We start from the raw sequence: 14,087 nt of genomic DNA, 5'->3' as shown, positions 1-14,087 counted from the left end.
TCCATCATACGAGCGGGAACACTGATTGGTCCAGATGTGACTGGCCCACCCACGCCGTTCCCAGCGTTCAAACGCTACCGCGGGAGGCACGGGGTAGAGCGGCGCGCAAATAGCGCGGTAGGCTGAACGGTGAGTCTGGTCTCCCCAAGCCCAATTCTCCCTCACCCCACTTTGCAAGACCAAGGGAAGGGCCTCCTCCACCACACCAACCCCGGCTTTGCCTCTCGCAGCAGGGAGGGCGGCGGGCGGTCGGGAAGGTCTTTCCAGGCTGGCGGTGCAAGGGCTTATCCCCCGCCGCAGTCGAAGGGTTGCCTAGGCTGTGCGGCGGCTAGAGGAATTTCCTTTCTCCAGCGGGGTGGGGTCCTGTGTTTCTTCTGCCCTGCCTCCTGTCGGCATTGCTAGTCCGGGCCGGCAGCGCCTTAGAATGTGTGACCCTAACTTACTTTGGTGTCTTCATACTCTTCGCCCCAACCCGTCACCGCCTACTTCCTGCCTCTTTCACTGTTCCAGTCCTACGTGGTTTCCCAGCTACTGTTAGAGAAGCCCAGGGCTTGCCTCAGAACCTTAGCTCTGGCTGTTCCCTCTGACCCCAGGATACTTTTCTTTACCCAAATATCAGCAAGGCTTGCTGCTACTCCTTTCAGATCTTGGCTCAAATGTTACCTGTTCAGTGAAGTGGTGTTGGAGAAGACTCTTGAGAGTCCTTTGGACTGCAAGGAGATGAAACCACTCAATTCTTAAAGAAATCAATCCTGAACATTCTTTGGAAAGACTGATGCTGAAGCTGAAGCTCCAATATTTTGGCCACCTCATGTGAAGAACTGACTCCTTAGAAAAGATCTTGATGCTGGGAAAGATTGAAGGCAGGAGGAGAAGGGGACGACAGAGGATGATATGGTTAGATGGCATCACTAACTGGATGGACGTGAATTCGAAGAAGTTCCCTGAGTTGGTAATGGACAGGGAAACCTGGTGTGCTGCAGTCAATGGGGTCGCACAGAGTCGGACAAGACTGAACTGAACGGTGAAGTTACTCTGACTACACTGTTATACACACACTACCATGCCCCAATTCCTCCATTTGTTTTTTTTTTTAAACCCCATAGCTTCCAACATATCTGTATTATGTAATTTACTTATTTTCAATCATTTGTTTAATAACTGTTTATTAGCATTTATGTGCTAGGCTATATGTGTCCCCATTATATTAGGATAAAAGTCCCTGACCTGGTGGAGCTTATATTCTAAGGGGGGTGGTTGTTGTTGTTGTTCCGTGGTTAAATCATATCTGACTCTTTGTGATCACATGGACTGCAGCTTGCCAAGTTTCCCTGTCCTTCATTTTCTCCCAGAGTTTGCTCAAACTCGTGTCGATTGAGTGTGATGCCATTCAACCATCTCATCCTCTGTCACCCCTTCTCCTCCTGCCCTCAGTTTTTCTCAGCATCAGAGTCTTTTCCAGTGAGTCAGCTCTTTGCGTCAGGTGGCCAAAGTGTTGGCAATTCAGCATCAGTCCTTCAAATGAATATTTAGGGTTTATTTTTTTTAGGATTGACTGGTTTGATTTCCTTGCTATCCAAAGCACCCTCAAGTGTCTTCTCCATAATCACAATTCAAATGCATCAATTCTTGGGTGCTCAGCCTTCTTTATGGTCCAGCTCTCACATCCATATATGACTATTGGAAAAACCATCACTTTGATTATACAGTCCTTTGTTGGCAAAGTGGTCTCTCTCCTTTTTAATATGCTGTCTAGATTTGTCATATAGCTTTTCTTCCTAGGATCAAGCATCTTTTAATTTCATGGCTGCAGTCACTGTCTGCAGTTATAAAACAAAATTTAAGTAAGTGAGTATGTCAGATAAGTGTTCCAGTGTTACTTCTGTTACACTGAATAAAAGTCTGATTTTTACCTGTGTCACCAGACTGAGCTTCCCAAGACCCAGTGGTGGCTGATTTTTCACCTCCCTACCCATGATACCTTGAGGGAAAGCTCAGGATCTCTCAAATCCTTCCCGTTCAAATCTGCGGAACACACTAACCTCCTCCTGTCTCCTTTCATCCCCAGTGGGGAGATGTTGAAGTTCAAGTATGGAGCACGGAATCTGCTGGACGCTGGTGCTGTTGAATCCATTGCCAGCCGGGCCTCCAGGCTGAATCTTTTCTTCCAGGTAACAGACTGGCTTGTCAATTTTGCTCACCTGTGTGTGTTTTCTTGGAACCTCTTTGTGATTCAGAGGTTATAGGAATTTGTTAGAGGACTGAGGTGAATCTAGGAGAAATCCCATTTGGTGTTTTATATATGCTGAAAGTTGTGGGAAAAGGAGCCATTGTGCCAGGAGTAAGTAGCTGAACTTGCCCTGGAAAGGGGACCTTTTTGAGGATTTCACACATGTTACACTTTTGCACTAAAGTTTGCCCTTTTATTAAAGAAGGAAAAGTAAATGAACAAAGACACTCTTTTGACTGGAATTTCTATAGGTGTAACCCTATAGAAATATAGAAATCTTTTTCATTCAAGGGATGTTTATGTTTTAAAAAAGTTTTGATAAATACCAAACCTGAGCAACCCACATCCCTCTCAAGATATAGACCATTTCCATCACCCCCCAAAAGATTAAAACTTAATGTTGTGAGATTTTTTTCCCAAGTAGATTTCTAATTCTTTTGTTTGTTGTAGAAATCCTTGTTTGATAAGTCAAAGAGAAAATACAGATAGTGGTGAAGGTTTAGGTTTGAATCCTGGCCCCAGAATGTGTTAGCTGTGTTACCTTGGGTGAGTCAGTTGCCTTCTCTAGATCCATTTTCCATTATTTGTATTATAATAGAAGTTATAGCACCTAATTTACAAAGTTATGAGGATTAAATGAGATAATTCATGTGCTTAGTTCTTGCCCAGCTCTTGGTAAGCCCTTTATAAATGATAACTATTATTAATGATGAGTGTAGAAATATTATTGGCTACAGTAATAATAAATTTATGTTCACTACTAAATAAGGCATTTTGTAGGATTATCTGTATGATGATAAATCTAAGGTGATTTACAATGTTATATTAGTTTCACTACTAATATGTTCTTGAGGACATTTTCACCAAGATATTGGTATTGGGGAATGTTTAAACAGATCAGAATGAGGACAGAGTGAAATCTTAGGTTGTTCTGTGGGTCATCATTTAGGTCATGAGGTATTTTTCTCTTATGAATGGTCTATTTTTAACCTCAACTGACTGGAGCGCTACCACTTTTTAACCCATTAAGCGTTTTACTCCAAAACTTCCAACTTACGACAAAATTCTTATAATGTGCAGATATGGAGAGGGACAGAGACTTGCTCAGAATCACGCAGCTTTTAAATGACAAAGCCATACCCCATTTTTGGTGTGGGTGTGTAATTGCTGGGCAACATTGCCAGTGTATATCAGAGTTTAGTAAGTATATCTTGTACTTAAATGTCATTATACCAGCAAAGATTGTGTGTAAATCCCCAATTCATCCTTTTTTTTTTTTTTTAACAAGATCCCCCTGTGCCCTGAAAAGCTGTTATTTGCAAGCATAGCATAACCCCAGCACTTGCTTTAATATAAGCAGGATAAGGATACTGTTTTTGCCCCCCATTCAGATGAAACCCACTCATTCTTGGGTGGGACTTGAACCCAGCCAAAACTCAGATTGGGACTTGGGTCCATCATTCCTGAGTTAGGAGGGGACTTGAACCCACTTTTTTTTTTTTTTTTTTTTAATTTTTATTTTGGCTGCACTGGGTCTTCTGTTACAGCGTGTGGGTCAAACTCACTGTCTTTTAATTGAAACTGCTCACCTTGTGTCAGAACTTACTGAAGCTCAGGTTCTTTTCAGCATGGAAACGGCAGAGTGAGTTTATTAGCAGAGGATGCTTGTGAGAGATACAGATGGTCTGGCAGGGGAGCTCAGCACTGAGAACAAAGAGGGCTACATTTTCATAGTCAAAGAAGAAGTGGGGAGTGGAGTAGACCACCTTCCTCATTTTGGGGTAGATGTTCAAGGCTTAGGTCTTTAGTTCTCCTTTGACCCTGTATGGTTAATGAGGACTGTCACGGTGCTATTTAAATCATATGTATATTAACAGAAGAAAGGTAGTATATACTAAAATATGGTAATTCGTCTCAGGTTTTGATATTATGACCCCTTTCACCTAGTTTCTTTCCCTTTCCCCCTCTATTCCTGTCTTGACTACCTGCAGAAATGCTATTCTTCAAGGACCATTAACTCCCTGACTTCATGTAACAAGATTCAGACCTGACATCTATTGTCTTGTGTTTAAACTGTTGGCACCTGTGGCTTGAGCGTGCCTGGTAATTGGTCTTCCTTCAGGGCAGTGTAGATTGTTACTGAGGTGAAAGTGTCAGTCGCTCCTTTGTGTCTGACTCTTTGTGACCCCATTCATGGACTGTAGCCTGCCAGGTTCTTCTGTCCGAAGAATTCCCCAGGCAAGAATACTGGAGTGGGTAGCCATTCCCTTCTCCAGGGGGAGCGTCTCAACCCAGGGACTGAACCCAGGTCTCCCGCATTGCAGGCGGATTCTTTACTGTCTGAGCCATCAGAGGAGATTGTTGCTAGGTTACTGGGTTCTTTTCTAGAGTGGTCATTAGCTTACAGCAGTCTCCCAAATGCCCTTAAAATTCCCTCTTGTCTTTAATCCCCTGTGGGATTTCTAAACTAACTGATTATCCCACTTTATCCCTATCCCAGTGTCCTTTTAATGAGGTTTGGATAGAGAGTAGTGGTTTTGTTTTCCATTTAGAGAGAGTCTCAGTTTCTACTTAACAGTAAGTACCGCCCCGAGAGTTCCAGGTTAATGGTTGGCAGGCTTTTAGATTTTTGAGCCAGCAAAATTTTACAAGTTTGCTAGGCTGACTGAGGTTTGCCAACTTTGTATTTTGCTAAGTAAGGGATGTAAAAAAACACAAAAAAGAAAACACTATTATCTTCTGGTCCTTTTATTTCATAAAGAGGGGACATTTTAAAAAACACCACCAGGGGAAGGATGTTGTTTCAGAATAAAGGACCATTTTACAATTTGAATACACTTAGCTTTATAAAAGAGTCATCATGCAGTGTTCACTTTTTCTTACTTTATGACAGACTTGAAAACTTTTTTAAGACTCAGTACTGTATTTGGGAACTGCTGCTTAGTTAGTCTAAACTCATCAAAGGAGAGAAAAACTAGGAATTTTATTTTCCCAGGAAGTGGCAGAACTCAAAAGTGACAGGTAGTGTGGTCTGACTCAGTGCTTCACAAACCTGGCTGAGGTCTGACTGTCTTGGTAGGACGTCTCACTGAAATATATTCTCAGCTGCTGCTGCTGAGTCACTTCATTCGTGTCCGACTCTGCGACCCCATAGACGTCAGCCCACCAGGCTCCCCAGTCCTGGGATTCTCCAGGCAAGAACACTGGAGTGGGTTGCCATTTCCTTCTCCAATGCATGAAAGTGAAGTCGCTTAGTCGTGTCCGACTCTTAGCGACCCCATGGACTGCAGCCTACCAGGCTCCTCCATCCACGGGATTTTCCAGGTAAGAGTACTGGAGTGGGGTGCCATTGCCTTCTCCGATATTCTTAGCTACAGACTGGTAATGGTACCTGAGAATCTGGTTTTTAATAAAGTTCTCCAGGTGACTCAAAGTCATGTTACCGAGCCCAAGCTTGTTCTGCTTGCCACAGGACAGGTCAATAAATCAGGAGATGAGTTGTTGGAACAACAATGACTACTTGTATTGGAAAGCTAGCAGATGAAGATGGCAGACTGGCATCTCAGCCATCTTCCCTCAGTTGGAGGTCTGGCTCCGTTTATATACAAGAGGGGGAGGGGCTCACTGTGGCACTAACCAATGGCTGAGCAGGACCACCGAAAGTGACTGGTTGACAGTCGCTCACTAACGGTTGCTTGCTTGGGGGAGGGGCCCACGGTGGCATTGACCAATGGCTGAGCAGGACCACCGAAAGTGACTGGTTGACAGTCGCTCACTAACGGTTGCTTGCTTGGGGGAGGGGCCCACGGTGGCATTGACCAATGGCTGAGCAGGACCACTGAAAGTGGCTGGTTGACAGTTGCTCACTAACAGTTGCTTGCTTGGGGGAGGGGCCCACGGTGGCACTGACCAATGGCTGAGCAGGACCACCGAAAGTGGCTGGTTGACAGTTGCTCACTAACAGTTGCTTGCTTGGGGGAGGGGCCCACGGTGGCATTGACCAATGGCTGAGCAGGACCACCGAAAGTGGGTGGTTGACAGTTGCTCACTAACGGTTGCTTGCTTGGGGGCGGGGCCCACGGTGGCACTGACCAATGGCTGAGCAGGACCACCAAAAGTGGGTGGTTGACAGTTGCTCACTAACGGTTGCTTGCTTGGGGGCGGGGCCCACGGTGGCACTGACCAATGGCTGAGCAGGACCACCAAAAGTGGGTGGTTGACAGTTGCTCACTAACGGTTGCTTGCTTGGGGGCAGGTCCACTGTTGTGCTGAGGGGGCCGCTATAGCTTGTGCCTGCCTCGCAGCTATTGTACTCAGATTAGGAAGGTGCCACACGGCACCAGAAAGCGGCAGGGTCTGAGGAAGTCCGGGCTCCTCTGGAATCATCCTCCAGCTCTCGGTAGAGCCTGGTTGTCTGAGGCGGCAGACGCTGTGGCCTCAGCTGGCTTCACTGGTCAGTTTGTGACTGATGAGGTGGCTCAGGAGCTGGCATCCTGGGAGCGGAGCTCCCGTCTGCCACTTGGGCGGTGGGTTAGTGTTGGTGTGAACCGACCTGGTGGGCTGGGTTCAGCCGCATGCAGAGGGGTGCAGTGGAGTGGCCCCTGCTTTAATGGTGTGTGCTGGCCAGTGCCAGGGAGCGGGCAGGAAAGGGCCCATCATGCTTCTGGTTCTGGCTGAGGAGGCTGCTGTTGGACTGTTACAGTTTGTTTCTGTCATCCAGGGCTGTGTAACAAAGCACTCACAAAGTTTAAAGCAACAATGATTTACTTTTTCTTACAATTCTGTGGGTTGGTTGCATGCAACTAGGTGATTCTTCTGCTGGGGTTACTCATGGGTTGTATTGAGTTGGGAGCTTGGCTGGGACTAAAACCTCTGGTTGCCGACTGCTGCCTGGGGTGCCTCAGTTCGTCCAGTGACCTCTTCTCCAAAGGTCTTTTGTTACTCAGTCTAACCTGGGGCTTATAATTTTTTTCTGTGAATAGTACGTTGGCCCTAAGGTCTCTGCTGCAACTACTGAACTCTGCCATTCTGTTTATAGCACAGAAGCTCAGACAGTAAAGAATCTGCCTGCAATGCGGGAGACCTGAGTTCAATCCCTGGGTTTGGAAGATCCCCTGGAGAAGCAAATGACAACCCATTCCAGTATTCTTGCCTGGAGAATTCCATGGACAGAGGAGCCTGGCAGGCTACAGCCCATAGGGTCGCAAAAAGCTGGATGAGCTGGATGAGCTGAACAGCTAACACACACACAGCCATAGATGATGTGTAAATTAATAGGCATGGCTGTGTTCCAATAAAGCTTTATTTATAAAAACAGACAGTGGGTGAGATTTGACTGTCACCTGGTCTAGCCCAAGCTTCTCAACTTGGCAGCTGGCTTCCCCAAAAAAACAAAAGTAGAAACTGCCAGACTTCCTAAGGGCTGCATCTTGAACTGGCAGTGGGTCACTTGTGTTACATTCTGTTGGTTCACATGAGTCATGGCGACAGCACAGATTCATGGGGAGAAGAAATAGACTCTGACGCTTGATGGATGCAGTGGCAAGTGCTTTTAGAGTTAGAAGAATTGTTGATGGCCAGCTTTGCAGACGGAGAAGGCAGTGGCAACCCACTCCAGTACTCTTGCCTGGAAAATCCCATGGATGGAGGAGCCTGGTAGGCTGCAGTCCTTGGGGCCGTTAGGAGTCAGACATGACTGAGCAACTTCACTTTGACTTTTCACTTTCACTCAGTGGAGAAGGAAATGGCAACCCACTCTAGTATTCTTGCCTGGAGAATCCCAGAGACGGGAGAACCTGTGGGGTCACACAGAGTCGGACACGACTGAAGTGACTTAGCAGCAGCAGCTTTACAGAGAGAACTACATATAGTCCGTGGCACATGGGATTCATTGCTCTGGACCAGGGGTGTGAATTCATGTCTTGGGTGGCCAGACAGTGAGTGTAAAGGAGTCAAATGGGCCAGATGGAAGAGCTGTGAGTTGAGTCTTCAGTGAAATGCCGAACACATCCACTTTCTAGAGGGGCAGTGCTCCTCAGCTGCAGCTCAGCCTCCCCAGGCAGGAATGTGGTACAGTGTTGCCAGATCTGCCTGTGTCTCATAAAAAGCCAGAAATCCTCCCCTCCCCCTGCCCCTTTTCTTTTGGTGTGAAATCTCCTGATTTTTCAATATTGGCAGATAAATTATTTTAAGTATAACAGGCCAAACAAAACATGTCTGTGGGCTAGATGCAGTCTGCCAGTTTGCAACTGTTGCCTGAGATCATGAATAAATTCAGCTTTAGCGCAGTCACTCCATTCACACGACCCTTTAGTGTTCGAGTGAATTAAAGAAACTGAAGTTATGTTAAACAAACCTGTAGGAGCACAGGGAGGAAGAGGCATTCATTGTGTCCTCCTGAAGAGGCACGGAGATGTGACAGGACCAGCAGGGTCCGGGGTGAATGTCCCCATGAGCCTCAGACTGCTAAGACAGAAGAACTGTTTCTTATTCATGGCATGCTGATGAAGTTTTCCTCCCCAGGTGCAGGAGGAAGAAGCCCACATACAAGTGATAACTTAATGACTGTCAGTGGACGTCACTTTAAAGGATGAGGCCACTAAATTCTGCTGCTAGCATGTGTCATGAGCAGTTAGTTGAGCTGGTGGCTTGCAATTTACTCTGCGTGGATGTTATTGATCAAAGCTTTTCATTATTGACAGTGTCTCCATCTGCTGTTTGCTGTTTTTAGGGGAAACCACCCTCCATGACTCAACAGCAGATGGCTCTTCTTTCCCGAGAAGCGATATTAGATGCCCTCTTTGTTCTCTTTAAAGAATGCAGTCAGCCGGCTTTGATGAAGATTAAGCATGTGAGCAACTTTGTCCAGAAGTGTAAGTGTGGGGAGAACTTTTTCTTGAAATTTGTCCTGCTTAGTGAGAATTAAAAGGATACCGGAGGTGGGATGAGTTTGTGGTCGGAGGGAGTGGGTGGGAATTTCTGCTTTAGATGGACCCAGCTTCAAGGTCAGCTTCCACCTGCTGTTGCTAGGAGACTGGATAAATCAGGCCTCTTGATTGCGAGTGATAGAAACAACTCAAACTAGCTTAGGCCAAAAGTGAATTAAAAAAAAAATTATTGAAGTATAGTTGATATACAATGTTGTGTTAATTGCTACTGTACAGTCATGAAACTGAGAATCCAGGGATGGGTCAAATTTTAGGCATGGCTGGTTCCAAGGACTTAAATAATGTCTCTGGCTCCTTCATTATACTCACTCAAGGCTGATTATTCATTAGGCATTGTGAATACAGTGCTTAGCATCCACAGTATTCAAAATTATTGTAATTAGTTTAACTTTATTTTATTTTAAAATCATAAAAAATATGAGTATAATAATCTATAATGATTCTGGATTATAGTCATCTTTATATCAATGTGGTCACAAAAAATATATATTTATATAATTTTTTTTTTTTTTTAATGGAGCAAGGGGCTGATGAAGGCAAGGTGCCTAGGGACTATGAAAGTCATAAACTGGCCCTGCCTGCACCCTGTTTTTGACTCTACTTAACTTGCGCGTGGTGGGGAAGTTGGCTGCTTGCTTGTTTCTAGTTTTATATTTTTTCACCTGACACCAGTGTTTCTTGTCCAGTGGCGATTTTGCCACCGCCAGGGACATGTGGCAGTATCTGGAGACAGTTTTGGTTGTCACAGCTGGCAGAGGTGAGTGGAGCTCAGAGACTCTGATAGATGCATAGGATGGCCCCCACCACACAGAATTATCTGGCCTCAAAGGTGGACAGGGCCAAGTCTGAAAGAAATCACGTCTCACATGACTTTTCGGTATAACCAACCACCCTAAAGTTCAGTGGCTTAAAACAAGAATCATGATTCTGTGGGTTGACTAGGCTTAGCTGAGAATTCTTCCATTCCATGTGATATGGGTCAGGATTGCGGGCATCTGGGCTGGAATGGATGACCCGCCCATTGTCTGGCATGTTGCCTAGAAGGCTGGGCTCCCCCAGGACTCTGAGACTAGTAGACGTGTCTCTCTCTTTCTGAAGTTTCAGAGCTGCTTGCCCTCCATATGGCTGTTCTGTGTGGTCTCTCCATGATGGGTCAGCCAACTACAGCCTGGGATGCCTGCTTTGTAAACAAAGTTCTCCTGGAACGCAGCTTCACCTGTTCCCTGTGGCTGCTGTCACATCACAAGGCGTTTGAGTAGGTGTGACCATATGGCCTACAACGCCCAAAATGTTTACTGTCTGACCCTTTGAGACAAAGCTACTGACCCATAGTCTATGCTGTCACTCTAGCAGAGATATCTAGACGTCCTCCATGGCAACTCAGGGTTTCCAGATACAAAAGTGGAAGCTGCCAGGCCTTCTCAGGCCTTAGGTCTGGAAGGGACATAGAATCTCTTTGACTGGGGGAGGGGGGATTGGGATGGGGAATACGTGTAACTCTATGGCTGATTCATGTCAATGTATGACAAAACCCACTGAAATATTGTGAAGTAATTAGCCTTCAACTAATAAAAAAAAAAAAAGAATCTCTTTGGCTATATTCCATGGTTTGCAGTGAAGCAGTAAGGCCACCCAGATTTCTTGTGCCAGGGAACAACAAAGCACATGCATTGGGCACAGTCTTTGGATGCTGGCTACCCCAACTGTACCCAACGTGTATTGTCTACTGTCTCTATTCATGCAATCTCAGGGAAGATTCTCATTGGCTCTGCTTTGAGTCACTTGCCCATCCCTTGACCAGTCACTGGGCCAGGGTGTGAAGTGTTGTGATTGGCCTCATGTAGGTGCCCAGGGGTCCAGGGCACCATGATCACTGGGACCTCATGGAATGGGGGATGTGGTATTGCATAAAGGACCTGGGAGTTTTGAATGGATAAAACCAATGTATGTCTAGTAAGTGACATCGGTATTTACATGTAACTTGTCTGTTCTCAGTGTCCTCATCTGAATGGTGGGGAAAAGGCATATCTGATATAGCGATTGAATGAAATAGTTCACAGTCCAGGCTTATGTTGCCTGGCACGTAGAGACACTCAGTAAATGTTGCCCAATAATGATAACCGTAAACCTCAATATTTAACACACTGTGTACCTTTAACTTTAAAATGCACTTGGCATATTTGTTCATGATTCTGTATTTGTTTGAATAAGCTCCCACCTTATTTTGTTGAGTATTTAAACTCTCAAATAGGGAGTGGGAGGGGAAGGAGAAGCTTATGACAAGACTAATTTACTGAGCTTTCAACATGTACCTTCTTGAGATTGCCCTCCAGTTAGGATCCTCCTTTAAAGCAGTGGATCTTCTAGACTCATTCAGTAATCAGGAGGCTAGACTTGTGAAATGTAGATTTTTCTAATAGATATCTCTTTCAGGAAACTGTTTCATATTTTTAAAGAGGCTTCCTGGAGAGGATGGTTGAGAGAGTATATGATTGGAAAAGGGTGATTGCATTAGTATGTTTTTTTTCTTCCCCGCCTTGAGTTTCTGTTTTGGAATGTAAGCTTCATTTTTCTGTGGGAAGAAGGGTCCAACAGCTGTTACCACATACGTTTCTTGAGGCTTGCTATAGAGATGGAAAATTTCCTCTGGGACTGTTGGAGGAAGTGAGGCAGAATAATACAGCCCTGAAGCAGTGCCCCTAGTTTGGGCCAAGGGAGATCAGGGAGCTGGCATTTGGGAATCAGGGAGGAGTTCTTTGTTTCTTAATTGCTAAGCTAGCCTTTTTGCCTAAAACTGGGTCTGATACACAGAAGGTGGGGCTTCCTAGGTGGCACAGTGGTGAAGAATCCTCCTGCCAGTGCAGGAGATGCAAGAGACATGGGTTTGATCCCTGAGTCGGGAAGACTGCCCTGGAGAAAGAAGTGGCAACCCACACCAATATTCTTGCCTGGAAGATTCCATGGATGGAGGAGCCTGGCAGGCTATAGTCCATGAGATCGCAAAGTGTAAGACATGACCAAGTATGCATGGATACACACAGAAGGTGTTTAGTAAATATTGGTTGACTCTTGCCAATGAACAGAATAAGTAGCAAAAGTGTACCACATATTTTATGTAAAAAATAAACAAGTGTGATGTTAAAACACACAGACAAAAAAAAGTGTTGATAATTGTTAAAGTTGGAGTTTTCTTGGTGATTTGACAATGGCTGAAATTTTACCTTCTTTCAGCTACATTCACTGCAAACAAACTCTTCTATATGTTCACAACCTTAGTACTTTGGGCAAAATACTACTTTTAAGTTCCTCCCCGCACAGCCCCCCCCCCCTTTGCATATTACAAAGTTACTTGTAGCAACATGGATGGACCCAGAGATTATCATACTAAGAGAAAGACAAATATCATGTGATATAACTTATATGTGGAATCCTAACAACTGATACAAGTGAACTTATTTACAAAATGGAAATGAGACTTAGAGACATAGAAAACAAACCTATAGTTACCAAAGTGTAAGGTGAGGAAGGGATAATTTAGGAGTTGGGATTAACATATACACACTACTGTACATAAAATAGGTAACCAACAAGGACCTATAGCACAGGGAACTATATTCAATATCTTGTAATAACCTATAATGGAAAAGAATCTAAAAAAAAAAATCTATGTAGCTGATCACTTTGCTGTATACCTGAAAACACAACATTGTAAATCAACTATATTTCAATAAAAATTAAAAAAAAATACAACGTTAAATATAAAAGATCAGAATGGAAGAAAATCCCTCAAAATCTTACCTAAGATAACTGCTGTTAATGGTTCAGTGCATAGTATTGCAACTTTTCTTTTGTCCTTATAAGATATTTATTGTGGAATAGTTCAAACATATCTTAACAGTAAAGAGACAAGTGTCATAAACCCCCACATACCAATCAAGTAGCTTGAACAATGAACTGTTTACCATGTGTGTTCTAACATTTGTTTGTTGTTCAGTTGCTGAGTTGTGTCCAACTCTTTGTGACCCCATGGACTGCAGCACACCAGGCTCCTTTGTCCTTCACTATCTCCTGGAGTTTGCTCAGACCTCATCTCCTTTGAGTTGGTGATGCCATCCAATCATCTTATCCCATGTCGCCCCCTTCTCCTGTGTGCAGTCTTTCCTGGCATCAGGATCTTTTCTACTGAGTTGGTTCTTTGTACCAGGTGGCCAAAATATTAGAGCTTCAGCATCAGTCCTTCCAATGAATCTTTAGGGTTGATTTCCTTTTGGATTGACTGGTTTAATCTCTTTTGTTGTCCAAGGGACTCTCAAGAGTCTTCTCCAGCACTGCAGTTTGAAAGTATCAGTTCTTTGGTGCTCAATCTTCTTTATGATCCAACAGTCATTTCTGTACATGACTACTGAAAAATCCATAGCTTTGACTATATGGACCTTTGTTGGCAAAGTGATGTCTCTGTTTTTTAATAAACTGTCTATGTTTGTCATAGATTTTCTTCCAAGGAGCAAGCATCTTTTAATTTCGTGGCTGCAGTCACCATCTGCAGTGATTTTGGAGCCCAAGAAAATAAAGCTTGTCACTGTTTCCATTTTTTTCCCTATTTATTTGCCATGAAGTGATGGGACTGGATGCCATGATCTTAGTTTTTTGAATGTTGAGTTTTAAGCCAGCTTTATCACTCTCCTCTTTCACCTTCATCAAGAGGCTCTAACATTACTCTGGTTTAATTTTATGCAAAATGGGTTGTATGTTGATAATGTTTTGCCACTAGCTTTGCTCACCTAGCGATATATTTACTCAACAAATATTTGTGGAGCACTCGCTATGTGCCTGCTGCTGTTTTGAGTACTGGGTTTACAGTAGTGATCAGAACAGAAGCAAATCCTTGTCCTTGAAAAATATAGACTCCA

The 14,087-nt window shown here is 44.3% G+C and overlaps 1 protein-coding gene across 6 annotated transcripts in view; it reads left to right on the top strand.

Moving 5' to 3' along the window:
- The first annotated feature begins 79 nt into the window (after positions 1 to 79).
- CIT (citron rho-interacting serine/threonine kinase) overlaps positions 80 to 14,087 on the top strand; it is a 172,441-nt gene continuing 158,433 nt past the window's right edge. For 5 of the 6 annotated variants that reach the window (XM_065904437.1, XM_065904438.1, XM_065904436.1 and 2 more), the window contains exons 1-3: positions 80 to 129; positions 2,069 to 2,171; positions 8,961 to 9,102. In XM_065904437.1, coding sequence (XP_065760509.1) covers positions 2,076 to 2,171; positions 8,961 to 9,102 — 238 coding nt within the window. In that variant the 5' untranslated portion in view covers positions 80 to 129; positions 2,069 to 2,075. Of the gene's footprint in view, positions 130 to 2,068; positions 2,172 to 8,960; positions 9,103 to 14,087 lie in introns of those variants that run through there. The other variant, XM_065904439.1, reaches the window with a different exon arrangement.

This window comes from Muntiacus reevesi, chromosome 13 (assembly GCF_963930625.1).
Source record: "Muntiacus reevesi chromosome 13, mMunRee1.1, whole genome shotgun sequence".
In the NCBI taxonomy this organism is placed as follows: Eukaryota; Metazoa; Chordata; class Mammalia; order Artiodactyla; family Cervidae; genus Muntiacus; species Muntiacus reevesi.
Note: the sequence above shows the minus strand (reverse complement) of the source record. Positions and strands in the feature narration are given on the sequence as shown.